Source organism: Microcaecilia unicolor, chromosome 10, assembly GCF_901765095.1.
Source record: "Microcaecilia unicolor chromosome 10, aMicUni1.1, whole genome shotgun sequence".
Taxonomy (NCBI): domain Eukaryota; kingdom Metazoa; phylum Chordata; class Amphibia; order Gymnophiona; family Siphonopidae; genus Microcaecilia; species Microcaecilia unicolor.
Window position 1 is genome coordinate 187,469,989 of NC_044040.1, and position 27,503 is coordinate 187,497,491.

The 27,503-nt window shown below is 46.1% G+C and overlaps 2 protein-coding genes and 1 long non-coding RNA gene across 3 annotated transcripts in view; 2 read left to right on the forward strand and 1 right to left on the reverse strand.

Moving 5' to 3' along the window:
- Positions 1 to 3,673, forward strand: part of RSRC1 (arginine and serine rich coiled-coil 1) — a 331,221-nt gene extending 327,548 nt beyond the window's left edge. Inside the window, exon 10 of the mRNA XM_030216713.1 lies at positions 3,323 to 3,673. Coding sequence (XP_030072573.1) covers positions 3,323 to 3,415 — 93 coding nt within the window. The 3' untranslated portion in view covers positions 3,416 to 3,673. The remainder of the gene's footprint in view (positions 1 to 3,322) is intronic.
- Positions 3,674 to 8,687: 5,014 nt separating this feature from the next.
- The window catches only part of MLF1 (myeloid leukemia factor 1), a 108,315-nt gene continuing 89,499 nt past the window's right edge, over positions 8,688 to 27,503 (forward strand). The window contains exon 1 of the mRNA XM_030216486.1: positions 8,688 to 8,855. The gene's annotated coding sequence lies outside the window, so the exon portion shown is untranslated. The remainder of the gene's footprint in view (positions 8,856 to 27,503) is intronic.
- Positions 15,002 to 15,697, reverse strand: LOC115478856. Its single transcript, XR_003943583.1, has 3 exons — positions 15,570 to 15,697; positions 15,316 to 15,317; positions 15,002 to 15,034 (listed from the first exon to the last, which is right to left on the reverse strand). It is a non-coding gene; the product is annotated as an uncharacterized LOC115478856 (long non-coding RNA).

Here is a 27,503-nt window from a genome sequence, read left to right on the forward strand (position 1 = left end):
ATATTAGAAGCTGTGGAACTTGGTTCTGTTTCAAATGAGGCATATTTTACATCACTCTCCCTTGATGCCTGCCTTGACAAGCAGTTTATTTGCATGGCTAACTCTGAGTTCCTTTAACTTCATGAGTCTAGTCCTCTAAGTCTGACACTCCTTGTTGATAACAGGCAAGTCTGAGCACAATTCAGGCAAATCTAACTCCTCTTTCTTTCAGCATTCCTGCTTCCAATAAAGATAAGCATCTTCTCATGCTGACAGAAAGAACTCAGCTTCAAAGGTCTAACAATACCGCCCAATTCTCCCAATGATGGGATCTCGGTTCACTCCTCGGATTTCATCATATGAGGACAGCTCTCCAGGTTCTATGAAGAGTAGACCAAAATTACCTCAGATCAATGGGTCTTGGAAATAATAAAGCAGGGTTACAAACTGGAGTTCTCCCATTCTATTGCAGATTTGTTTCTTGGAATTTCTATGCAAAGCTCTGGCCAATTGTCAAGCAGTTCGAGACACCTTGCAAACACTTCTTCACTTAAGCGCAGTAGAGCCTGTCCCCAGATGCAAATGGGGAATGAGAAGGTATTCAATTTACTTTGAAGTTCCAAAGAAAAAGCGTCAACAGAGTGTTAAAGGCCATGGAGAACAATATTGAGGACCCATTGGTCTGCAGTAATGTACATAAGTGTATAAGTATTGCCACACTGGGACAGACCAAAGTTCCATCAAGTCCAGCGTCCTGTTTCCAAAAGTGGCCAATCCAGGTCACAAATACCTGGCAAGATCCCAAAAAAAGTTCAATACATTTTATGCTACTTATCCCATAAGAGAGGGAACAAAGTACAAACTAAAGTCCAAACAAAAAAACAGCACCACGGGCCTTTAAAATGGAACAAAGTTCTTTAATGAATGAGCCTTGACCCGACACGGGCCGTTGTTTTCGGTGACTAGCACCTGCGTCAGGGGTCACAGTGATGACGTGGAAAACTTGGGGAATAACTCGAATATTTCATCTACAATATTCCTTACCCCCACGTCTCACGTAGCAAAAGTTATAAAGCACCAAGGCACCCTTCACTTTCTGTATCCAAATTTTTTTTTTTTTTTTAATAATGTTCAATGGACTTTTCCCTCAGAAATCTGTCCAAACTCCCTTTAAATTCCGTAAGGCCAGCTGCTGTCATTACATTCTCCGGCAATGAGTTCCAGAGTCTAACTACACACTGAGTAAAGAAAAACCTTCTCCTATTTGTTTTAAATCTACCATATTCTTGCTTCATCTTGTGTCCCCTGGTTTTGTTGTTGTTTGAAAGTGTAAACAAACGCTTCACATCTGTCCGCTCTAATCTGCTCATTATCTTGTAGACTTTTATCATATCACCCCTCAGCCGCCTTTTCTCCAAGCTGAAGAGCCCTAACCTTCTCAGCCTTTCTTCATAGGGAAATCGTTCCATTCCCTTTATCATTTTCATCACCCTTCTCTGCACCTTCTCTAATTCCTTTATATCTTTTTTGAGATGCGGCGACCAGAATTGGACACAATACTCGAGGTGCAGTTGCACCATGGAGCGATACAACAGCATTATAACATCTTCCATCCCTTTCCTAATAATACTCAACATTCTGTGCACTTTCTTAGCCGCCGCAGCACACTGAGCAGAAGTTTTTAACGTCTTATCAACAATGACTCCCAGATCCCTTTCTAGGTCTATAACTCCTAACGCGGAACCTTGCACGACATAGCTGTAATTCGGGTTCCTCTTACCCCTATGCATCACTTTGCACTTGTCAACATTGAACTTCATCTGCCACTTGGACGCCCAATCCCCCAGTCTCGCGAGGTCCTCCTGTAATCTTTCACACTCCTCCTGCAACTTGATGACCCTGAATAATTTTGTGTCATCTGTGAATTTAATTTACCTCACTAGTTACTCCCATCTCTAGGTCATTTATAAATATGTTAAAAAGCAGCGGTCCCAACACCGACCCCTGCGGGACCCCACTAACTACCCTTCTCCACTGAGAATACTGACCATTCAACCCTACTCTTTGCTTCCTATCTTTCAACCAGCTCTTAATCTATAGTAATACCCTATCTCCGATCCCATGACTCTCCAGTTTCCTCAGGAGTCTTTCGTGAGGCACTTTGTCAAACGCCTTTTGAAAATCCAGATACACAATATCCACCGGCTCCCCATTGTCCACATGTTTGTTCACCCCCTCAAAAAAATGCAGTAGATTGGTGAGGCAAGACTTCACTAAATCCGTGCTGACTTTGTCTCATGAGCCCATGTTTTTGTATGTGCTCTGTAATTTTATTCTTTAAAATAGCCTCTATCATTTTGCCCGGTACCGACGTCAGACTCACCGGTCTATAATTTCCCGAATCTCCTCTGGAACCTTTTTTAAAAATTGGCGTAACATTGGCTACCCTCCAGTCTTCCGGTACCACACTCGATTTTAGGGATAGATTGCATATTACTAACAGTAGTTCTACAAGTTCATTTTTCAGTTCTATTAATACTCTGGGATGAATACCATCAGGTCCTGGTGATTTACTACTCTTCAGTTTGCAGAACTGACCCATTACATCCTCCAAGTTTACAGAGAATTCGTTTAGTTTCTCCGACTCGCCCGCTTCAAATATGTTTTCTGGCACTGGTGTCCTTGGCTGACCTCTAGAATCCGCTACCTACATTCCTGTGCCTGCTCTGCCAAACGCATTTGGCTGAAATCCCATGCCCATAGTAGATGCCATCATCTACTATGTTACATGCTCTGAACTTTTCATTGGGTGCTGAGCTGTAGGAGAGCAGTTCCATCTTGGCACTGTTGGATGAAATCACCTGCTTTATCACTCCGCCAACTCTATTATGGATGAGCAAGATCACTTTTCCCATTGTGTCTATGAGAAAAAATTAACAGGCCTTGCATACTTGTGCCAGGCTAATTAATGTCTATTTTATGTATGAGATACTCATTAAATAAGTAATAAACTCAAAGTTGGCACTGAAACCAATTTTTACTAAGGCTTTTAGGTACAATTTTTATTTGAAAATTAAGTTCTTTGACACCAGCACAGGAAAACTCCGTTTTTTTTAATGTTACGGTTCAAATTCACTAGAGCATGTATAGTAGTTAGCAATATATCCTTCCTCATCTGCTCTTATTTTTTATAACTATGAAAGAAATATACAGTTTTCATGTACTTGAAGTGTCTATTTTTAATCTAGTACAATAATTGTAATCAAAAACAATGTTTTGTGCTTGCATGTTTGTGATTGTGTTAAAAATGTTGCTCATTTTTGTTTTGTTTTCTTTGCAACAGTTATTTATAGACAAAGAAGAAGCAGAAGAAAAATGGTTTAAAAGATTAATTTCTCTTCGTCAGGAAAGACTGATGGGAAGTCCTGTGGCTTGAGCAATCAAAACTCACTACTGTTTGAACATATAAAGATATGGCTGTTGGACTGCCAGAAGTTTCTAAAACATAAAGATTTCAAGATCTGCACAAAACTTTCATCAGCTATACGATTGTAATCTTTGTTCTTCAGTTCTAGGATGCTGGTGTTACTTGCATCTGAAGTTTTCTGTTTTCAACTAAGCAGTAACAGATGAAGAATATAATTGTGATACTCAAGCTATAAAGTTGTGAAATAAAGTCTACTAAAAAATTTCATTCTCTTTATGTCTGCATGAAAAATCTATATCAAAACCCTTTAGGGAATGTGGTTGTTTCATAGTAGAGAATTACTTTGAGTATACTGAATGTTAAGACTGAGTATATTTGTGGTTTGTATTGTTCAGGACTTAAACAACACTGCTCACTGTTCTATGACACATCAAATTAAGGGGAGAAAGTATAAAGGTGTGGTAAAAATTGAACAATGTCTGCATTAACGGTGTTTGTGAGCAACCTCACAAGCAGCATTATGGCTCCATCCCAGGAGAATCAGGCTGTATCTTGAAGGGGCTGGACAAAATTACTTTGCGGTGTCCCTCTGAATGGCCCCCTCCCAATTCAAGCCCCTCCAGTTTGAAGAATCACCCCAAGGCTAGTTCCCCCCCTACCACCTGCAAGGGCCCCCACCCTCCTGAAGGCACCCCCTCTAAGCCTACATTTCAATATTCCTGGTCCCTAGTGGGGTCAGGAGTGATCCCCAGTTGCTCCTGCCCTTCCCAGCACCAGGTTCAAAATGGTGCCTGTTTTTGTATAAGGGCTTCTTTACGGTATTACTGTAAGTCTACTGCTAGGGATCACCAGTGCCATTTTCAACTCAGCCCCAGCTAGGGCATGTAGCGACTGGGCTCCTGCCTTACCCCTCTAGGAGCAAGAGATATTGAAAAGTAGGCCCCAGGGAGGGCTGGAACCTTCAGGAGAGAGGGGGACTCCTGACTTCTGTTTTGGGGTCACTTCCAGGTGGGGGTAACTAGACTTGTGGGGGCACCTTCAAGTTGGGAGGACTTGTACTGGGGGGCTTGTATAGAAAGTCTTCTGGAGGCAGTTTGTGCTTAGGGGGGGGGGCACCTTGAAGTAACTGTGCCCAACCACTTTAAGATGCAGCCCGATGTTCCCGCGATGGTAAAATAGCACCAGCTGGGGTTAGAATTTTTAATTTTTAGAAGTGCCCCCTAGGGTGCTGGGGTTAGAATTTTTAATTTTTAGAAGTGCCCCTAGGGTGCACGGTTGGTGTCCTGATGTGAGGGGGGCCAGTGCACTACAAATGCTGACTCCTCCCACGACCAAATGCCTTGCATTTCGCCGAGTTTGAGATGGCCGGGCCCGGTTTCCATTATGACTGAAAAATGAAGCCGGCCATCTCCTCTGCACCCAACGATCGATTTAGCCGGCCCCAACCGTATTTTGAAAATACGGTTGGCTCCGCCCCCGTTCAATTATGCCCCTCCACTGGTCTACTGTCACATTTTAATTACTTAACGTAAACATGCTTGTGTAAATACTTTGACTTTACTATTAGATTGTGAAAGGCAGTATAGCAAGTCAAATAAATACAGAAAATGAAAGAGATGGTATGTGAGATTATACTATCAAGCCTAACTGGAAGATATAAGAAAACAGAAAGGAACTACAACATTTAATAGGAAAGAGAAACAAACATATAGTAATAAGCTGGTTTTACATGCATTTACATGTTTTGCATCTCAAACTGTTGCAACACCACAACCTACATTATAGCCCTTTAACAAACGTTAAGGGGCAAATAATGCGGGTTAACTGCCCCCGCCCCAAATAATGTTAAGCAGATGTCATTGTTCGATGTAGTTATCTCTTGCATTAATTCAGGGCACCTTTATCCCAAATCCTTGTGACTGTTAATTTTAGCTCTTGGGAAAATATTATTCATGTGATGTTTTTCTTCACATAAAATCAAGTAGCTCTGTTATTAAAAATATTTTTTGTATGCCTATCAGTAAAAATATTTGTTAAGAATCATTGAATGGGTCTTGAGCTTGAATCCAAACTGAAAATTACTTTGTCCTTATTACAAAGACTTTTTTTTTTTTATGTTTTGTGGCAGGGACTATAAATATCATACTACATTGACATGTAAATTTTAAAAAAGGACTGGCTAAAAGCCACCTTCTGGAACTGGGTTATTTGGTAGCTCTGGAGCAGTGTGCTGAGAACCAGAGATGTTGAGTGAGTTGTTTTCATCCTCCATTGTTTCTCGTACAAATCAGAGATGTCAAGGGTGGGACTGCTTCAAAGAGTTGAGATTTATGGGTAGTATGTCTGAGGGTAGTAGCATAAGCAAGGATGGACCTTATATAACATTGCTACAGAGAGGTTTAAAGGTGAAATAGACCAATTTATTTGAGAACGAAAAAATGGGTGACCTGTTCTTCTCTTAGATCCAGAGAAAATAAACACCCCAAAAAGTAGTTCTTTTGTTCAAAATGTTCTCTGCTGTGGCCAGCTCCTGCAGGACCACAATATTACCTGATATGTCTTTCAAAAGAAAGCACAAACAGCTTGTTTCTGGCCTGGAATCCCAGAGTTACAGTTCTGTGTTTCCAAAAGGCAACACAATTGGCCAGGCTTAGCCCTCATTTTAAAAGTTACAATTTTAGCAGGGTTTTAAGTTAAACTTGGCCTACCTGAGTAGAGCTTCTGCAGCTTACACTTCTACGCTGGAGATGTAGGGTGGATAGGATTACCATACGTCCAGATTTACCCAGACATGTCCTCTTTTTGAGGACATGTCTGGGCATCCGGGCGGGTTTTGCCAGTCCGCCCTTTTGTCCGGATTTCTGTACAAACGGTCGGGCGGCGGGGCGGACCTATCCTAGCTTCCCCTCCCCTCCCCTTACTATCTACTGCCCTGGTGGTCTAGTGACCTCTTCGGGGCAGGAAAGAGTCCCCTCTTTCCTGCCCGGAGCGCTGCCCTTGCCCTGCATCCTGTTGCTGTGTGATGGTCTCGGGATTCAAAATGGCAGCCGAGAGTTGAAGCGGCCTCGCGAGACAACTCTCGGTGGCCATTTTGAATCCCAAGACCGTCACAGCAACAGGATGCAGGGCAAGGGCAGCACTCCGGGCAGGAAAGAGGGGGCTCTTTCCTGCCCAAAGAGGGTTACTAGACCACCAGGGCAGTAGATAGTAAGGGGAGGGGGGGAGGGGAATATGTGACCCGTGAGGGGAGTGTGTGACAGGGGGTAGGATGAAAGCGAGAAAGGGCGGAGCAGGGGGTGTGGTGTGGGCAGAGCAGGGGCGTGACATGTATTCTTTTTCAGAGGACAAAATATGGTAACCCTAAGGGTGGAGGACTTCTCTCATCTGGGCCTCTCTGACCTATGCTGAGAATTTTTGTCCTGCTTTGACCACCCCATTCCCCTGCCCCCACCTCCCGCTGAGTCATCTCTCCCTTCTCTGTGACCCACATTTTAAAGTGGCTGTCACTGTGAGGGAGTGCTATTAAGGGGGAATGGTAATTTCCTAAAGTCTCTTTCACACTGAGGTATAAATTTACATTTTGTATGTGAAAACGGCAATGAAAGAAATAAAAGAAAGATGTTTAGCTTTATTTGGTGCTTGAGAAAGGATACAGACAGTGTGAAGGCAGTATTAGGCAGGGGTGGACTGACCATTTGGGCAACCGCACAGTGACCGAGAGTCCAGAGGCTTTGCCCGATTGCCTGCCACCGCACATTACAGCTCCTCCCCAATCCTACCTTGAAGGACCCTGCTGATCTTAGTGGCCCCTGAGGGGGCAAGAAAGAATCCCACTCTTTCCTGCCCATTGCTGCTACTCTGCCTGGCGACACTACCATGTTTTAAAAATGGCTGCTCAGACTTATGAGGCAGTCTCGTGAGATTACCACAGGAAGTCTGGGAAGCCATTTTGAAAACACGGTGTCGCCAGGCACAGTAGCAATAGCAGGCAGGAAGGGGTGGGGTTTTCCTGCCCTCAAAGAAGTCATTAGACCACCAGGGCCCTTCAAGGCAAGAGTGGAGAGCCGAATGGGTCCTTGTGTTTCATGGGTCATGATCGAAACAAGGATTGCTGCCATTTTACCTGAATTGGTCTCTATTGTAAGAATCCTCTGAACCATGTAATGACTACTCCACTGTTACCTGCCTCTGCGAGCAATGTTAGCAGAATTTCATGGTTTACCAGGTCAAAGGCAGCCAACAGGTCTAGTTGCATAAACTGAAGTATAATTTTAAAGCTGTTGTTCAGGTTCCCTTTGTCTAATACAATATTACATTTTCAATAATAAGGGAAGTTAGGAGGGGGGGGGACTTTTTTCACATCACTATATAGGAAATCCATTGTGGCCAAAGGTGGGGGACCCTGAGCCCCCTGAGCATGCTCAAGGCAAACCAGGTTCTGTTCCTCTGAAAAACAGAAGTTTGGAGATGGCAGGCGAAACACAGCATCTCACTTTGGTTGACAGATTGCATTTCCTTCACTTATGCCCAGGCTGGGCTGGCCTTGGAGGGTCATTTCACGGCTCATAATGTTAAAGCCATGGCTGCATTGGTAGCCCACTTGAGGTCAGCCTCCATTGAAGAAATTTGCAGGGCTGCAATGTTGCTTTGGTTTTTGTTTTAAATTTTTATGTCTGTTATATTTCTTCCTTATTATTGAATCCTTTAGGAATAACTGCTGTATAGAAAACTCCTGTAGTATAGTAGAGTACAGTATTTCTTCAGGGTTGAGGATCAGTATCCTAGCACAGAGAGAATTGGGGCTCAAAGAAGCCTGTAAGTGCAAAAGCCTTAAAATGACTGTGACTTGCGATATCCTCTGCTGGCTATTTATATAACCTGAGGAAATACTTCTTGCAGGAAGGGTGATGAATTTGTGGAACAGCCTCCACGCAAACAATATTTGAATTCAAGAGAGCTCAGGATAAGTACATAGGATCTCTTAAGGAAGGATTAGGGAGAGTAAATGGATGAGCAGACTTTATAGCCATATGGGCTTTATGTGCCTACATTTTCCCCTGTGTTTCTTTCTATACATACATGCACTAAAAGCAGTGAAAACTCAGGCTAACTTCGGGCGAGATTCAAGTTTCAGATGTAAACCTTGGCATTATTATGTTTACCTCGGTCGTCATAACAACAGCAGGTCAGCGGTGGCAGACGTTCAGAAAATTCCATCTCTGGAGCTTTCCACGCCTGAGCCACCAATCAGAGCTGCCGATGAGGGTCGGGTGCTCGAGACGTCGCGCTCCCTCATATGCTCTGTGAGGCACTGTCTGGGGAGGAGGAAGCGGTTGCTGCTGGATGGTATATTTGCCAACTGACATCTCGAGAAACTCCAGGCGGAGGCCGAGCGCTTGACCATGTTCGGCAGCTGGGGAAAAGAGTTTGAAAACGACCCTTTCTTTTCGTAAGTGAGCAGGAGGAGGAGGTTGAGGTGCCGAGCGGGGTTTGCACTTATCCGCGGGTGTCGAGAGAGAGGGATTCCGTGCGTTTGCGCTCTGCAGCCTTTCCTGTCGCCCGTTTCTTCCCGTTGCTTTTACTTGGGGACCTGTCGTGTTATCAGCGGCCGCTGCTTGGTTAAATTCGTTCTGAAAGATTTGTGATTGTTTCTAAGTCTGTAGGGGGATGTGTCTAGAATAGTTATTTAAATGTTAATATAAGTAATATGTTTTAAAAGGTTAACTGTTGCTGGGTTTGAAAATATGTTTCATGGGAGAGCGACATGTATTTCCACTGAGTTCAGCTGAATGAGCTATGTTTCTGTGAAACCTTCTGGCAAGAATGCTTTATGCATTGAAACTGGGCATCACCAATATTAGAAATGTTTTGCATAACCGTATTCCAGTTAAATGCAAGAAGTAAGATTATATACAGGAATTTAAGAGTTACAAGGGACCAAAATAAATCATGGAGGTATAATCCTAGAAAAACGTTCTTTTCAATCTGCTCCTAAAACTTCCTAATGATCAGACATTTCACCACTTCATAGGTAATTTGCTCTAGTTATTGCGCCTGCAGTCCAGGTTTTTCCAAATATCTATCCTAGTTTAAAACTCTCCTACTGCCTTATGGCATATATTGGTATTTTGATACAGGTATCAATGGGATACCAGTGCAGGGAAGTAACTCGTTAGTTGGAAAGGGAGAGGGGAGCTAGCACCACTAAAACTTTTCTGTTAGCTGCTACCTTCACTCAACCTGCAGAGCAGTGGGACCTCAGGGCTGGTCTGCGCCTAAGGCAGCACAATTTAGGAGGCAGCGTCAACATAGTCTCCAGCATGCTTCTTCATTCCTTGCCTCCCTCCCTTCTTCTGCCGTAAAGTGGTCTGTGTCTTCTCAATTCTTCCATTGTGTCAATGTCTATAGAAGATGCATTGCAGCTAGCGTGGGGTCTTGAGCATCAGTGCATGCTCAAGGCCACCAAACTCCTGCTCTCTCCAAACTTCTGTTTCAGAGGGAGCATGCACAAATGATCACCTCAAGCTGGCCATGATGCATCTTTTATAGATGTTGACTTTTGAGTCGTTGCCCTGGAGAAAAGATGGAGCGCAAGAGAGAAATGCTAGGTACTTTGGGCAGGGGGGTGTGATGTGGAGGGCAGGAGAGAGATGCTGGATACCTGGAGGGGGAGGTGAGGTGGAGGGCAGGAGAGAGATGCTGGATAACTGCGGGGAAGGGCAGGAGAGAGATGTCTGAATACCTGGAGAAGGGAAGGAGAGAGATGGTAGAGATGTTCATAAGCAAAAGATATTGTGTATTTTCCAAACAAAACCAATTACAGCTTTAATGCACAGGAATCTGAAGGCGACGAAACAGTGTGACAAGGCGGTGGCCGTAGCTAGACGGTTGTTAGACTGTATAGAGAGAGGTGTGACCAGCAGAAGAAAGGGGGTGTTGACCTGAACATGTATACTCTGGAAGAAAGGAGAAACAGGGGTGATATGATCCAGACGTTCAAATATTTGAAAAGTATTAATCCGCAAACAAACCTTTTCCGGAGATGCGAAGGAGGTAGAACGAGAGGACATGAAATGAGATTGAAGGGGGGCAGACTCAAGAAAAATGTCAGGAAGTATTTTTTCACGGAGAGAGTAGTGGATGCTTGGAATGCCCTCCCGTGGGAGGTGGTGGAGATGAAAACGGTAACAGAATTCAAACACGCATGGGACAAACATAAAGGAATCCTGTTCAGTAGGAATGGATCCTAAGGAGCTTAGCCGAGATTGGGTGGCCGGTGGCGGGAGGCGGGGATAGTGCTGGGCAGACTTATATGGTCTGTGCCAGAGCCGGTGGTGGGAGGAGGGGCTGGTGGTTTGGGAGGCAGGGATAGTGCTGGGCAGACTTACACGGTCTGTGCCCTGAAAATGGCAGCTACAAATCAAGGTCAGGTATACACAAAAAGTAGCACATATGAGTTTATCTTGTTGGGCAGACTGGATGGACCATGCAGGTCTTTTTCTGCCATCATCTACTATGTTACTATGAATTGATTGTACTTGTGCTAATTTGTAGGTTAGTGTCTATTTTAAGCATGTAAAATGTATTGGATATTTTCCTGCATTATGTTCTGAATATTTTTCCTGTTTGGCCAGCAGCCCTGCCTCCCACCACCGGCTCTGCCACCCAATCTCAGCTAAGCTCCGTAGGATCCATTCCTTCTGAACAGGATTCATTTATGTTTGTCCCACGCGTGTTTGAATTCTGTTACCGTTTTCATCTCCACCACCTCCCCCGGGAGGGCAATCCAAGCATCCACTACTCTCTCCGTGAAAAAAATGCTTCTGACATTTTCTTGAGTCTGCCCCCCTTCAATCTAATTTCATGTCCTCTCGTTCTACCTCCTTCGCATCTCTGGAAAAGGTTCGTTTGTGGATTAATACTTTTCAAATATTTGAACGTCTGGATCATATCGCCCCTGTTTCTCCTTTCTTCAGAGTATACATGTTCAGGTCATCAAGTCTCTCCTCATACGTCTTGTAACGCAAATCCCTGCTGATTTTGATCCTTATATTTGTCACATTCTCATACTTGCCATTAACATCATGTAGTTTACAATTAAGAAGCTAAGGCATTCATTGGGTATTACTATTTAGAAAGTGACATCATAAAATCTTGTTGCTCTTGTAGCAAATACTGTGTAAAGGAATGAGTGGTATAGCGGCAGGGTGTCCGAGAACACTTCCTCACTAATGTTGCATTTAAGCCACTTACAGCAGGTGGAATTAAACTTGCCATTTTAGAGACTGAGTCCGAGGGGCTGGGGCTCAGGCCGGGAGGTGGTTAAATGCCCTGTAGTTGAGTAGATTATGGAGGCCCCAAGGGAAGAGGTCTACAGGAGCGAAATCCTTGAGTTTAGAGGTCTCCTGGAGGAGGACCAGGTGTGATGGAATCCTCCTAAGGTGTTGGCTGGGCTGTAGTACCTGTGGGGGAAGTCCCAGGCCAGGAGTAAAGAGTAAATACCCAGGGGGTTACAAGAGATGGAATAAAAGACTGCAGAGGTAAAGAGTGCATTTCTTTATTTGTAAAGACTCAGACCTGATTATACATGAATACTTGAACTATGCTGTAGAAGCTTGACAGGACTTCTGAAGAGAGAGAAGAAACTATTATTAATGTGACTGATGCTATGTTAAGCTCTGAGTTTGTGATGAAAACAGACTGCTATTTTGTTTGTTGATTTACATGGCACCTTGACTGTCTGTGAGGCTCCCTGTCCACCAGCCATGTTGCTATGTACTGAAATTTGGATTTCGTGGCTTTTGATATGCTGATCAGCCAGTTTAAAATGTGCCAGCATCTGATACCACAGAAATTTATAGGTCTCACGTTAGGCTAAAGTCTAAATTGTGATTGATCAAATACACTAACTGCTGATTTTGATCCTTATATTGTCACATTCTCAAACTTGCCATTAACCATCATGTAGTTACCTACAAGGTCTACCCAAACAGGTGCAAGATTGTGATTAAAGAATGCACACTGAATTGGTATGAATGCAGGATATTTACAACAAATCGATATATAACAATTAGCGTATATTTCAGGTACAATCAGGTTTTCAGAATATCCACAATGATATGCATGAGAGAGATTGCATGCACTGCCTCCTGCATTCAAATCTCAGGAATATTCATTGTGGATATCCTGAAAAGCTTGACTGGCTGGGGTGCCTCCAGGACCAGGTTTGGGAACCACTGGTATATATCTCATGCTATACACTAAATTGATTAACTTTACATCAAAAGTGGCTAATTTACACAGGCAGCTGTAGGATTTATGTATACCACTGTAGTTCAACATAATACGACTGGGAAGCTTGCTTTGGTAGTTCTACATCTTACTCATATTTTTTTAAACTTTTACGTACCTGTTTGCAGCATCGTACATACAAAATACGATATCAGTTTTTTTTATTTTATTATTTATTCATTAATCAATTTTTACAAGAAAACATCTTGCTTAAGAAAAGAGTCTTAACTAGGGATTATTAAACAAGAAAAATAAAACTGAAAGGCAAATAATTCTTTACACTTTCAAGGATATAAGACCACTCAGTCCATAATTGGAGATCCAAAATTTCAGATTTGGGGAGAACTATAAAACAGAAATACATTAGGTATTCTTTCTCTGCTAGGATTTTTTAGCTATACATTATCTTAATGCTTCTCCATCTTAACTGAGGCTATTAGCGAAGACAAATGTCCAGGTTCAGTAAACACCACTTCTTTTCCCCCCAACCTAAACTATGCACTTGCAGGGGTTTCTTACAAAAAAGGTACACCACCCCCCCCCCCCAAGGTGCAAAATTCCAGGTTTGAGGAGTAAAAATTATTTCCTCCATCGTCGCGTCTCTTTGGAGACATCAGGAAATAACATTATTTTAAAACCCAAAAAGGGTTTTTCCTTATTACGCCGGAAAAACAGACGGAAAATCCAGTTCTTTGTCAGCATCAATGCGACAGTTGCCACCAAAGTAGCAGCTGTCGCCAACTCAGAGTCAGAGGTCTCAAGCAAAAGGGAAACATCAATAGGTTTTTCAAGTTCTGGATTTGTGTTCTTTTCGGGATATAATATCTTGAGAGAAAGGTGGAAAGTCTTTTCCAAAATATTCAATGTTTCTAGGAATAGCGTTTCAACATCTCAAGAGGAAGAACATTTTGTATCCTGGGAAAGTTAACGAATCTCAGGTTATGATTCTTTTTTGCCCAGGATTCGTTACATCTTTTATCATCATGGTTTGTTGCGTTCCAGCTTCATAATCTTTTGGTCAATTTCTTTTTTTTCCATTTTTCATTTAAAAGCTTTAACTCTCTTCCTCTTCTTTTTGCAAGCCAATTTCAATACTCTTTACTTTCGGTAAACCTCGTTAAACTGTTGTAGGAAAAATTACAATATTATCAGTTTTATATTTGGACCATTTTCTTTACATATTCTGGGCTATGTATTGCATTTTAAAATACTTAATGTTCTTTCAGTAATATAAAAACCTTTTTTGCCCTTTCAGCCTCGCCTCCACCCTATGCTTGGAATAAACTCCTGAGCCATACGCCAAGCCCCCTCCCCTGCCCATCTTCAAATCCTTGCTCAAAGCCCACCTCTTCAATGTCGCTTTCGGCACCTAACCATTGTACCTCTATCCAGGAAATCTAGACTGCCCCCAATTTGATTGACTGCACTTTTTTTTCCTTTAGATTGTAAGCTCCTTTGATCAGGGACTGTCCTTCTTTGTTAGATTGTACAGCGCTGCGTAACCCTGGTAGCGCTTTAGAAATGTTAAATAGTAGTAGTAGTAGTAGTAATTATAGTAGAATATAATATTCTATTTAATAAGATGCTGGATATAACTGATTCTGTTTTAAGTGGTTTAACTGCACAATCATCTTTTTCAACAGAGCAGGATCAAATATTTTTTTTTTTAACAGAGCAAGATAGCTTGTAGTTCCTGGAACTCTAGCTGCTGTGCTAAAAATATGTTTAGTAAAATTCCATTGCAGAGTTGTTATCGCATTTCAAAATAGCAAAGTGGTAGGCTAATTTAGAATTGCATTTGTTTCTATTTATAGAGTTTACAACTTTTAAAAGTGCAAATGTTTCCTTTAGGTGAAGAAAAGACAGTAGCTTGCACAAAAGTTACAATAGAAATCTGCAGTAACCATTAATTATACAGTGAGCCAAAATATGTAAATCACATGTCATCTGTTGGCCCCAAATAAAGCATGAGCTGGGTGGTATTTTTCACATAATTCAATCTGATTCTGGCCCAGAACCTCAAATATCTGGGGACCCAGCAGGCATCCAGGCCAAAGTTTCAGCATGCCTCTCTGACATTGCTGCCTGAATGTTTCACGCCATCTGAAGCTAAACATGACCAAGACTGAGCTTCTTATCTTTCCACCTAAACCAACTTCTCCTCTCCCCCTTTCTCTATCTCTGTGGATAATACGCTCATCCTTCCTGTCTCATCAGCACGTACCCTTGGGGTCATCTTCAACTCCTCCCTCTTCTTTTGCTTCACATATTAAACAGACTGCTAAAACCTGTCGTTTCTTTCTCTATAACATCACCCAAAATTTGCCCTTTCCTTTTCTGAGTATTGTGATAAGTAAGAGGCTGACCTGTTCTGGGCAGGCCCCTAGATGGCGCTGTGCCCCTAAAAATGTCCGGATATCCGGGGTAGGCCACTAGAGGGCGCTAGGAGAATAGGTGGAGGTCGCTAGGACCGGGGAGAGCCCTGGGAGGTCCACAGGTGAAGGAGGTTATGGGCTGGGTCCTGTGTAGCTAATTAACCCATTTATACCCCCACCTGAGAGGTGAAAGGAAGAGAAGTGAGCTGGCAGCAGAAGAAGAGAGATACCCCTGGAAAGAACTGCTAACCCTAGGGATTTGTGGTGGACTGTGTGCTCAAGGAAGAAAAACAGGCTGGGAACCAGGTCACCCTGAGCGTGAAAGGATAACATGCTAATCTGCATACTGAGAACCAGCTCACCCTGAGTGAGAAAGGGGCCCAGGAGCTTGAGGTTGGATTGCTCAGGAGGCTAGGAAGAGACTGTTTGGAGTCCTGTTCAGAGGCCACAGGCCAGTGAGGTCTGCTGGAGAGTGGGAGCGGAAGCCTCATCTTCACAGTATGCAACCAGAACCCTCATCTACACTCATCACTTCCCGCTTAGACTACTACAACTGCTTCTCACAGGTCTCCCACTGAGCCATCTCTGTTCTCTTCAATCTGTTCAAAATTCTGCTGCACGACTAATATTCTGCCAGTGTCGTATGCTCATATTAGCCTTCTCCTCAAGTCACTTCATTGGCTCCCTATCCATTTCCGCATTCAGTTCAAACACCTCTTACTGACTTACAAAGCATTCACTCTGCAGCTTCTCAGTACCTCTCCACTCTCATCTCTCCCTATACTCCTCCCCGGGAACTCCGCTCACTGGGCAAATCTCTCTTATCTGCACCCTTCTCCTCCACCACTAACTCCAGACTCCGTTCCTTCTATCTTGCTGCACAGTATGCCTGGATAAACTTCCTGAGCTGGTACGCCAAGCCTCATCTCTGGCAATCTTCAAATCTAAGCTAAAAAACCCACCTCTTCAATGCTGCTTTTAACTCCTAACCCTAACCCTTCAACTGTTCCCTATCCCTGATATGTCCTGTCTGTCCTTATCCCTTACTTGTCCTGTTCTGTCTGTCATAATTAGATTATAAGCTGTATCGAGCAGGGACTGTCTCTCAATGTTCAAGTGTGAAGCGCTGCGTACGTCCGGTAGTGCTATAGAAATGATAAGTAGTAGTAGTAGTATTTGACATTTTGTTCCCAGGTGGTGGTGAAAGTTTGGGACTAGCTTTTTGGAATCTATGGCTGCGACCCAGGAAGCTGATTTTCTGAGAGAGGGCTTTTGTGCATCCCTTGCAGTGAGCTCTTCTGTCCAGGTAGGTCGCCCAAGTCGCAACAATATGATGTGCAATCTTACTCTTCTGGAAGACCTACCAGAGGGAGCTGGATTGGTGGCAATTCCCTTTGCATCTGCTAAAGGTATGAACATAGAGCCACCAAACGGATAGTTGTGACTACTATTGCAAGTCTCTCCTGTATCCAGGGCCTGGGTTCAAAATAGAACTTCTTGCGGTAAGTACTACTGCTTGGGTTCCAGCTGACCAACCGTAACGCCGATATTTAAAAAAGGTTCCAGAGGAAACCCGGGAAATTATAGACCGGTGAGTCTGACGTCGGGTGCCGGGCAAAATGGTAGAGACTATAATCAAGAACAAAATTACAGAGCACATTCAAAGCATGGACTAATGGGACAAAATCAACATTGGATTTAGTGAAGGGAAGTCTTGCCTCACCATCTGCTGCATTTCTTTGAAGGGGTTAAACAAACGTGACCCATTGATATTGTTATCTAGATTTTCAGAAGGCGTTTGATAAGGTCCCTCATGAAAGACTGCAGAGGAAATTAGAGGGACATGGGATCAGAGATAGTATCTTACTGTGGATTAAAAACTGGTTGAAAGATAGGGAACAGAGAGTAGGACCAAAAGGTCAATATTCGCAATGGGGAAAGGTAGTTAGCGGGGTCCCTCAGGGATCGGTGCTGGGACCTCTGCTTCTTAACATATTCATAAATGACCTAGAGATGGGGGTAACTAGTGAGGTAATTAAATTTGCCAAATGCACAAAGTTATTCAAAGTAGTCAAATCGCGGAAAGATTGTGAAAAGCTACAAGAGGACCTTTACAAGACTGAGAGACTGGGCATCTAAATGGCAGATGACGTTTAATGTGATGCATGTGGGAAAGAGGAACCCAAACTATAACTACGTCATGCAAGGTTCAGCGTTGGAGTCACGGACCGAGAAAGGGATCTAGGTGTCGTTATTGATGATACGTTGAAACCTTCTGCTCAATGTGCTGCTGCGGCTAGGAAGCAAATAGAATGTTGGGTGTCATTAGGAAAGGGATTTTAAAACAAAAATAAGGATATTATTCTGCCGTTGTATCGCTCCATGGTACGACCGCACCTGAGTATTGTGTTGAATTCTGGTCGCTGCACCTCAAAAAAGACATAGTGAAATTGGAAAAGGTGCAGAGAAGGGCGACACAGATGATACAGGGGATGGGACGACCTTCCCTATCAGGATAGGCTGAGAGGCTGGGGCTCTTCAGCTTGGAGAAAAAGCGGCTGAGGGGAGATATGATAGAGGTCTATAAGATAATGAGTGGAATGGAACGGGTTGATGTGGAGCGTCTGTTTACGGCTTTCCAAAATACTAGGACAAGAGGACATGGGATGAAGCTGCAGTGTGGTAAATTTAAAACAACTCGGAGGAAATTTTCTTCACTCAACATGTGGTTAAACTCTGGAATTCACTGCCGGAAAAGGTGGTTAAGGCGGTTAACTTAGCGGACTTCAAAAAAGGGTTGGACGGCTTCCTGGAGGAAAAATCCATAGAATGTTATTGAATGGATGAGGGACTAATAATAAATTTCTAGGATGGGCGGGGCAAATTGCTTGTTCTTTTGGCCGCTGTCAGTGACAGGGTGCCGGGCTCGATGGACCCTTGGTCTGTCCCAGCATGGTGATGCTTATGTACTTATGCTAAACAAGGGATGACATGGGTTCCAGGAACTGAAATTGTCAAGGGAGGGTAAGGTGGAAGTGATCACCTCCACTGCCCCCTTAACAGATAGTGAGCTCAACTTGGTACCCGCTATCCTATAGCTACAGCCAGAAACCCACACTGTTCTGGCTACAGCAGTAGCACCTACTTTTAGGCATCAGACACAGCGAGTTACATTTATTTTTTGCAAAATCTCTCTGAAGTGATGTGCCAGGAAATGAATGTGCTCTCCTGCACATCCTTCTAGATTTTTACAAAGGGCTCTGCATTTGGCACAACCTTTTGTAAAATACAGGGGGAATTGTGCATGCTTTGACCTTAACGTACTATACAAAACTGGGCTATAATGAATCTGGATTTCAGAAGGTATATGGTAGTGTCTCTCATGAGAGACTCCTGAGGAAATTATAAATTCATGAAATAGAAAGCAATGATTATTGTGGATTCTTAACTAGTTAAGATCGACTATTCAGCTTTACTCTGTTTTTAATTTTCTCAGTGGAGACAGGTGAGTAATGAAGTGCCCAGGGATATGTATCAGGATCAGTCTTTTTAACATATTATAACTTATCTGGAAAAATAAGTGAGTGATAATTGCAGATGATACAAAATATTGTTCAAAACTATTAGATCATAAGTAGATTGCAAGGAATTGCAGAGGACCTTGGGAAATGCAGTATTTAGAGCGCAGATTAAATTAATGTGGATCCATGTAGTGATGCACTTAGAGAAGAATAAGATGATGCTAAGTCTCACTGTGGGAGTCACCAATCAGAGAAAGGATCTAATTATCTGAGAGGAGAGTTTGTCTGAATAAAACCCACAATACCATGGCACTGGACCTATGTCATTCAACAAGGTGGGTGGGTGGGGGTAGGGTGAGATGCTGAGTGTGGCTCTGGCTCAGAAGACCGTCTGCCTTCAGCTTGGTCTCCTCCAACTGACAATGCTACCTCTTCAGCTCATGTAACTGGAATTTAGAATATGCAAGTAGACTTTCTCAGCCGGAAGGGGGAACTGGACCCATGGACCTTCTAGTCAAATTGGGATCACCCAGATTTCAATCTCATGGCAAGTCAGCCAAGTTCTTCAGCATTGACATGCTAATTCATCTATGACCTCAGGAAATTTCTTTTTTCCGTAGCGTCCCACAGATCAATCTGGAGACTTGTGGGTTATGTCCTTCTGCCAGCAGATGGAGATAGAGAGAACTTCAGAGGTCCGATATTGTCGATACCAAGCAGTGGAATCAACCAGAAAACCACAGCATAAACCTTTCCTGCCTCTGCAAAGCCTGAGCAGCCTCTCACCACTCCCACAGGAGGAAGCGTCTATAGAGCTAAAAGTCTTTTTTTTTTTCCTTGTTCTTTTTTTTTTTTAAACTACAAAAAACAGACAAAGGAACCTGGCTTGTGAAATAAAACAGACAAATGCAAAACCACAAACAGAATGAAAGGGCGGGCCTCTGGACTGATCTGTTGGGACTAATGGAAAGAAAATTATCAGGTAAGGACTAATTTTACTTTTCATAGCATCCCACAGATTAATCCAGAGACTTGTGGGATGTAGTACCAAAGCAATCCTCAAGTAGGGCGGGACAATGCCACCCCAGCCGTCAGGGCTGAAGCTCCGAACTCCGCATCCTGACGTGCTGCCACGTCAGCCTGTAATGCTTCGTGAAAGTATGAACCAACAGATCTGCAGATTTCATCCAAGGAAACGAAATGGGACTCCGCAAGGAAGTCATCTGTGCTCTGGTGGAAAGCGCTCTAAGCTGCAAACGAGGCGACCTGCCATGACCAAGTAAGCCGAAGAGATGGCCTCCTTAAGCCAACAGGCCACTGTTGTTTTAGAAGCCAACTCACCTTTCTTCTTACCTGGAAACACGAAAAGATGATCGGAACGATGAAAGTCATTGGTGACCTCTAGGTGCGCTGATCATGGGCATTTGGTTTGGTGCGGAGTGTTCTGCCATGCTGGCCTTTTTACAGGCAGGTATTGACCAGGTATTAGCCTGCATTTTCAAAGCGCACGTAGCAGCATTGGCCTGTTAAAGGGGACAGATAAAGTGCATCTCTATGGCAGTCCACCTAGATATTCTTGCTTTGCAGGAGGTGGGGGATTGGCTGATTCAACTTTCCCTCTGCCTGTTATTTCTGCAGTGAAATCTCAGTTTAATTTTCAGTACTCTATTAACCATTGAAGCAAATGTCCTTAAAGGATTTGTTTGAAGGTGCTCTGTGATGGAGGATGGTGTGGCAGCTCAGTTTGTTTGGAGGGGGGGGGGGGGCTCTGCCGCCTTGCCCTCCCAAACTACGCCCATGGCTGGAGATTACTTTCAAAATGAATAAGTTTTCCAAATGAAGTAGTTTCTTGAAATATAATTTGCAAGGTACGCTCCTTTGTTAGAGAGGGAGTAGTGTATGTTGCTGGGAACCAATACAACAGTTCTACTTTCATGTTGGTTTTCAGTTCATTCATTCTTTTCAAGAAGGGGTAAAAGCAATTCCTAATTTCCTTAGCATCCCTCTGGACCGGCCCAGAATGTGACTTGTGGGTTGTGTTACACCTTCCAGCAGGTGGAGACTGAGAAAAAAAGCTGTGACTCTAGCGAGCCAATAAGAACCCTTGCCAGCTAGAGAAAGATCCAGTAATCTCAGTCTCCAGCAGGTGGAAGGTGGTGAGCCCTTCAGTCTCAATCTTTTCTATTCCTTTCTCTCTTTTGATTAACTTTTCAGTGTTGATATAATTTCTTCTTTGTCTCTGTGCATTTTGAGAAAAAAAAAAGAAAAAACCTGCTCTTTGAAGGCTAAAACTCGTGGGGCCCCTCAGAGCCTCGGGGTGCCACACTCAGAAGGCCGAGTCCCCCCCCCCCCCATCCTCCCTGTTTGCTGGCTAATTTATCGTTCCCAGCCTGGTTTTGCTGTTAAAGCAATATAAATTTACCTCAAGCCCCTCGAGGAGGTGAGCTTTAGAGGTGGGAGAGGCAGCTGCTAATTACAAAAAAAAAGATTAAAGAAACAGCCTTCAGGTCTGCTGTCTGGGCAGAGCCATTTGTGAGTAGTGATAGCGAGCAGGGCAGCTCCGGGAGCGGTTTGTGTCAGAGCGATCAGCTGTAAAGGGTTCAGCTATTTTATGTTTATTTCTGTAGCGATGTCGGAGAAACTTTGCCATTGTTTGGTGTGTCAGCGGCGGGGTTTAGGGGCGGGCGGCGTGTGTGTGTCGGTACTGCACCGCTTTTGAGGACCAGGGTGGTGCCATCGGGGGAGGGGGGCCCGAGTCCGATGTTATGCTGCCGGTTGCCTCTCCGGTGCCGATTTTGGCGGGAAACACCGCCATTTTGTCTGCCATGCCTCCGTTTTTTTCGCAGGCCTCGCTTTCTGCTGGGCCTGCTCCTACGCTGCAAAATCCAGTTTTCTCAGCGGGGGAAGGAGGTTTTTCCTCCTGAATTGTGGTACAAATGTACCAGCTTTTCTTCTTCATAAGGCTGCGTCTGTGGATTCTCCAGGTAGGCGGTCTCTGCAGGGGACCTCTGTGGCTCACAAACGGTGCAGACGTTTTGAGGAAGCTGAGCAGGAGCTGTTTGGTGCTCAAGAACAGGATATGCCCTTCTTTAAAGAGGAGGCATTTTTTTCCTGAGGAGAGGTGTCCTGAGGAGCTTGACCAGACAGTAGAAGGTGAGGATTCTCTTCCTGTGGGGGATGATCCTTCAGTGGTCAGGATTTCCATAAAGATGATCTTCAGGAGCTCATTTCTATGGTTTCTTCTACTTTACGATTTGATGTTCAGGATTTTCAGGTGTCAGAGCCCAGAAAGGTGGATTTGCTGGTCAAGGGTATTCGCACAGCAGGTAAGTCCTTCCCTATGCATCAGGACATTAGGGGTATTATTCAGGCTCAGAGGCAGTTTCCTGATTCTGCTTTTCGGCTGGCTAGGTCCATGGGCAGGCTTTATCCGGTTCCTGATTTGGATAAAGAACTTTTCTCCGAGGACAAGCAGGCTGCTTGTTCTCACTGATGGGTGACGTCCATGGCAGCCCCTCCAATCGGAAACTTCACTAGCAAAGGCCTTTGCTAGTCCTCGTGCGCCCATGCGCACCGCGCATGCGTGGCCGTCTTCCCGCCCGAACCGGCTCGTGTTCGTCAGTCTTCTTTTGTCCGCGCTCGGGACGGTCGTGTTTTACCACCGTTTCGCGCCCCTCAAGTCGACCCTCGCGCGTCTTCGCGTTTTCGCTAAAAAAAAAGAAAGACCTCGGTCTTTGTCCCTTCCCGTGTGTCCAGTTTGTTTCCCCGACGTAAGTTTCCTTTTGCTTTCGGGGTAGGCCTTTTTGTGGCCTCGGTACGGGTTTTTTCTCTCTCCCTTATTTTTGGTGCCCTTCGTCACCATCGCGAATTTTGATTTTGCTGGCGTGATTTTTCCGCCCATGTCATCGAAGTCTCCCAGCGGCTTCAAGAAGTGCACCCAGTGCGCCCGGGTAATCTCGCTCACTGATAGGCACAGCGTCGTGTCTTCAGTGTCTCGGGGCTGGGCACCGCCCGCAGGCCTGCAGTCTTTGTGCTCTTTTACAAAAGAGGACTCAGGTAGCGAGATTGGCCCAGTGGAACTTGTTGTTCTCGGACTCTTCGTCGACAACAGCACCAGAGGCATCGAGTGCATCGACATCGACAGCATCAAGGCCTTCGACCTCGGCATCGAAGCATCGACCCTCTGCATCGTCGGTACCGAGACATCGGAAGGCTGCGTCGGTGGTACCGGGACCTCCGCTGTTGCTGATGTCGTCGGACGGGTGGTGCTTCGACTGGAGTGCAGGTGAGGGCTGTCCATTCCCCTGCTGGTGGCGGTGAGCCTTCGGGTGGGTCTCCTTCTACCCTGAGGGCTCCTGCGGTACAGCCCCCCCGAGACCGACCTTCTTCGGCCTCGGCCCCGAGGAAGAGACGGCTGGATTCTACGTCCTCCTCATCGGTACCGGAAAGCTCCGGTGACATGCTTTCGTTTGAAAAAATCAAAGAAGCATCGACACCGGTCACCTTCCCGCATCGGTACCGAGAGCTCTGGGTCACCGAGGGAGTCGGCACCCAGTAGGCATCGGCACCGGGAGGACCGCTCACCCTCTGTTCAGGAGGTGTCGATGCGCTCCACCTTGGACAGCCCGGAACAGCCTCCACGCCCGGACAGACTCTGACCTCGACGCCTGCATCGGCTTCCATGTCTTTCTCCACAGCCGCTCTGCACGAGAGTCTCCGAGCCATTCTCCCGGAGATCCTGGGAGAGCTGTTGCACCCTTCCACTCCGGTACCGGGGGTGCTTGCGCCACCGGTTACCGTCGACTGAGGCGCCGGCTGGCCCCTTGCTCGGGGTGAGGTCTCACCGACTGCGGCCGCCTCCCAGGAAGGCTCCCCGACGACATCGGCGGAGGGAGCTTCGCCGATGCGTGCGAGGGAGTCTACCTCTCGATGCTCCCACCGTGGCCATGTTTCCACGGAGTCGAGTCGGGCACGGCTTCAGACACAGGTTCATGAACTTGTGTCTGATACCGATGGTGAGGCCTCGTGGGAGGAGGAGGAGGACATCAGATATTTCTCTGACGAGGAGTCTGATGGCCTTCCTTCTGATCCCACTCCCTCCCCTGAAAGACAGCTTTCTCCTCCCGCGAGTCTGTCTTTTGCGGCCTTTGTCCGGGAGATGTCTACTGCCATCCCCTTCCCGGTGGTCGTGGAGGATGAGCCCAGAGCTGAAATGTTTGAGCTCTTGGACTATCCTTCTCCACCTAAGGAAGCGTCCACAGTACCCATGCATCATGTCCTAAAAAAGACATTGCTGGCGAACTGGACCAAGCCTTTAACTAATCCCCACATTCCCAAGAAGATCGAGTCCCAGTACCGGATCCATGGGGACCCAGAGCTGATGCGCACTCAGTTGCCTCATGACTCTGGTGTGGTGGATCTGGCCCTAAAGAAGGCTAGAGTTCTAGGGAGCATGCTTCGGCGCCCCCGGGCAAGGACTCTAGAACCTTAGACTCCTTTGGGAGAAAGGCCTACCATTCTTCTATGCTCGTGGCCAAGATTCAGTCCTACCAGCTCTACACGAGCATCCATATGCGGAACAATGTGCGGCAGTTGGCGGGCTTGGTGGACAAGCTCCCTCCGGAGCAAGCCAAGCCATTTCAGGAGGTGGTCAGGCAGCTGAAGGCGTGCAGAAAATTCCTGGCCAGAGGGGTATATGATACCTTTGATGTTGCGTCCAGGGCCGCTGCTCAAGGTGTTGTGATGCGCAGACTCTCATGGCTGCGTGCCTCGACCTGGAGAATAGGATCCAGCAGCGGATTGTGGACTCCCCTTGCCGAGCGGACAACATTTTGAAGAGAAAGTCGAACAGGTGGTAGAACAGCTCCACCAGTGCGATACCGCTTTCGACAAGTTCTCCTGCCGGCAGCCTTCAGCATCTGCCTCCTCAGGTAGATGTTTTTATGGGGAAGGAAGACTGTTCCCTACTCTTCTGGTAAGCGTAGGTACAATCCTCCTTCTCGACAGCCTGCGGCCCAGGCTAAGACCCAGCACGCTCGCTCTCGTCAGCAGTGTGCGCCTCAGCAAGGCCCCACGGCTCCCCAGCAAAAGCAGGGGGCGAGCTTTTGACTGGCTCCAGCAGAGCATAGCCGACATCAACGTATCGGTGCAGGGCGATCTGCCGGTTGGGGGAGGCTGAAAGCTTTTCACCAAAGGTGGCCTCTTGTAACCTCCGACCGTTGGGTTCTTCAAATAGTCCGGCAAAGATACACCCTCAATTTGGCCTCGAAACCTCCAATTGCCCACCGGGAGCTCAATTCTACAGCTTCCAGCACAAGCAGGTACTTGCAGAGGAACTCTCCGCCCTTCTCAGCGCCAATGCGGTTGAGCCCGTGCCATCCGGGCAAGAAGGGCTGGGATTCTATTCCAGGTACTTCCTTGTGGAAAAGAAAACAGGGGGGATGCGTCCCATCCTAGACCTAAGGGCCCTGAATAAATATCTGGTCAAGGAAAAGTTCAGGATGCTTTCTCTGGGCACCGTTCTTTCCATGATTCAGGAAAACGATTGGCTATGCTCTCTGGACTTGAAGGACGCCTACACGCACATCCCGATACTGCCAGCTCACAGGCAGTATCTGCGATTTCAGTTGGGCACACGTCACTTCCAGTACTGTGTGCTACCCTTTGGGCTCGCCTCTGTGCCCAGAGTGTTCACGAAGTGCCTGGCTGTAGTAGCAGCGGCGCTTCGCAGGCTGGAAGTGCACGTGTTCCCCTATCTCGATGATTGGCTGGTGAAGAAACACATCCGAGGCAGGAGCTCTACAGTCCATGCAGATGACTATTCGCCTCCTGGAGCTACTGGGGTTTGTGATAAATTATCCAAAGTCCCACCTTCTCCCAGTGCAAAGACTCGAATTCATAGGAGCTCTGCTGGATTCTCGGATGGCTCGTGCCTATCTCCCAGAGACGAGCGCCAACAACTTGTTGTCTCTCGGGTGCGAGCGTCCCAGCAGATCACAGCTCAGCAGATGTTGAGATTGCTAGGCCACATGGCCTCCACAGTTCATGTGACTCCCATGGCCCGCCTTCGCATGCGATCTGCTCAATGGACCCTAGCTTCCCAGTGGTTTCAAGCTGCTGGGGATCTAGAAGACGTGATCCACCTGTCCACGAGTTTTCTCAAATCCCTGTATTGGTGAACAATTTGGTCCAATTTGACTCTGGGACACCCTTTCCAAATTCCTCTGCCACAGAAAGTGCTGACTACGGATGCGTCTCTCCTGGGGTGGGGAGCTCATGTCGATGGGCTTCACACCCAGGGAAGCTGGTCCCTCCAGGAACGCGATCTGCAGATCAATCTCCTGGAGTTACGAGCAGTCTGGAACGCTCTGAAGGCTTTCAGAAATCGGCTGTCCCACCAAATTATCCAAATTCAGACAGACAACCAGGTTGCCATGTATTACATCAACAAGCAGGGGGGCACCGGATCTCGCTCCCTGTGTCAGGAAGCCGTCAGCATGTGGCTCTGGGCTCGCCGTTACGGCATGTGGCTCCAAGCCACATATCTGGCAGGCGTAAACAACAGTCTGGCCGACAGGTTGAGCAGGATTATGCACGAGTGGTCGCTCAACTCCAGAGTAGTGTGACAGATCTTCCAGGTGTGAGGCACCCCCGTGGTCGATCTCTTTGCATCTCGAGCCAACCACAAGGTCCCGCAGTTCTGTTCCAGACTTCAGGCCCACGGCAGACTGGCATCGGATGCCTTCCTTCTGGATTGGGGGGAAGGCCTGCTGTATGCTTATCCTCCCATACCTCTGGTGGGGAAGACTGTTGAAACTCAAGCAAGACCGAGGCACCATGATTCTGATTGCTCCGTTTTGGCCGCGTCAGATCTGGTTCCCTCTTCTTCTGGAGTTGTCCTCCGAAGAACCGTGGGAGATTGGAGTGTTTTCCGACCCTCATCACACAGGACAAGGGGTGCTTCTGCATCCCAACCTCCGGTCTCTGGCTCTCACGGCCTGGATGTTGAGAGCGTAGACTTTGCCTCTTTGGGTCTGTCAGAGGGTGTCTCCCGTATCTTGCTTGCTTCCAGGAAAGATTCCACTAAGAGGAGTTACTTCTTTTTATGGAGGAGGTTTGCCGTCTGGTGTGACAGCAAGGCCTTAGATCCTCGCTCTTGTCCTACACAGACCCTGCTTGACTACCTTCTGCACCTTGTCTGAGTCTGGTCTCAAGACAACTCTGTAAGGGTTCACCTTAGCGCAATCAGTGCATACCATTACCGTGTGGAAGGTAAGTCGATCTCAGGACAGCCTTTAGTTGTTCGCTTCATGAGAGGTTTGCTTTTGTCCAAAGCCCCCTGTCAAACCTCCTACAGTGTCATGGGATCTCAATGTTATTCTCACCCAGCTGATGAAACCTCCTTTGAGCCACTGAACTCCTGCCATCTGAAGTACTTGACCTGGAAGGTCATTTTCTGGTGGCAGTTACTTCAGCTCATAGAGTCAGTGAGCTTCAGGCCCTGGTAGCCAGGCCCCTTAAACCAAATTTCATCATAACAGAGTAGTCCTCCGCACTCACCCTAAGTTCTTGCCGAAGGTAGTGTCGGAGTTCCATCTGAACCAGTCAATTGTCTTGCCAACATTTTTTCCCGTCCTCATTCCTGCCCTGCTGAACGTCAGCTGCACACAATTGGACTGCAAAAGAGCATTGGCCTTCTATCTGGAGCGGACACAGCCCCAAAGACAGTCCGCCCAATTGTTGTTTCTTTTGATCCCACAGGAGGGGAGTGGCTGTGGGGAAATGCACCATCTCCAATTGGCTAGCAGATTGCATTTCCTTCACTTACGTCCAGGCGGGGCTGGCCCTGAGGGTCATGTCACGGCTCATATGTTAGAGCCATGGCTGCGTCAGGGCCCACTTGAAGTCAGC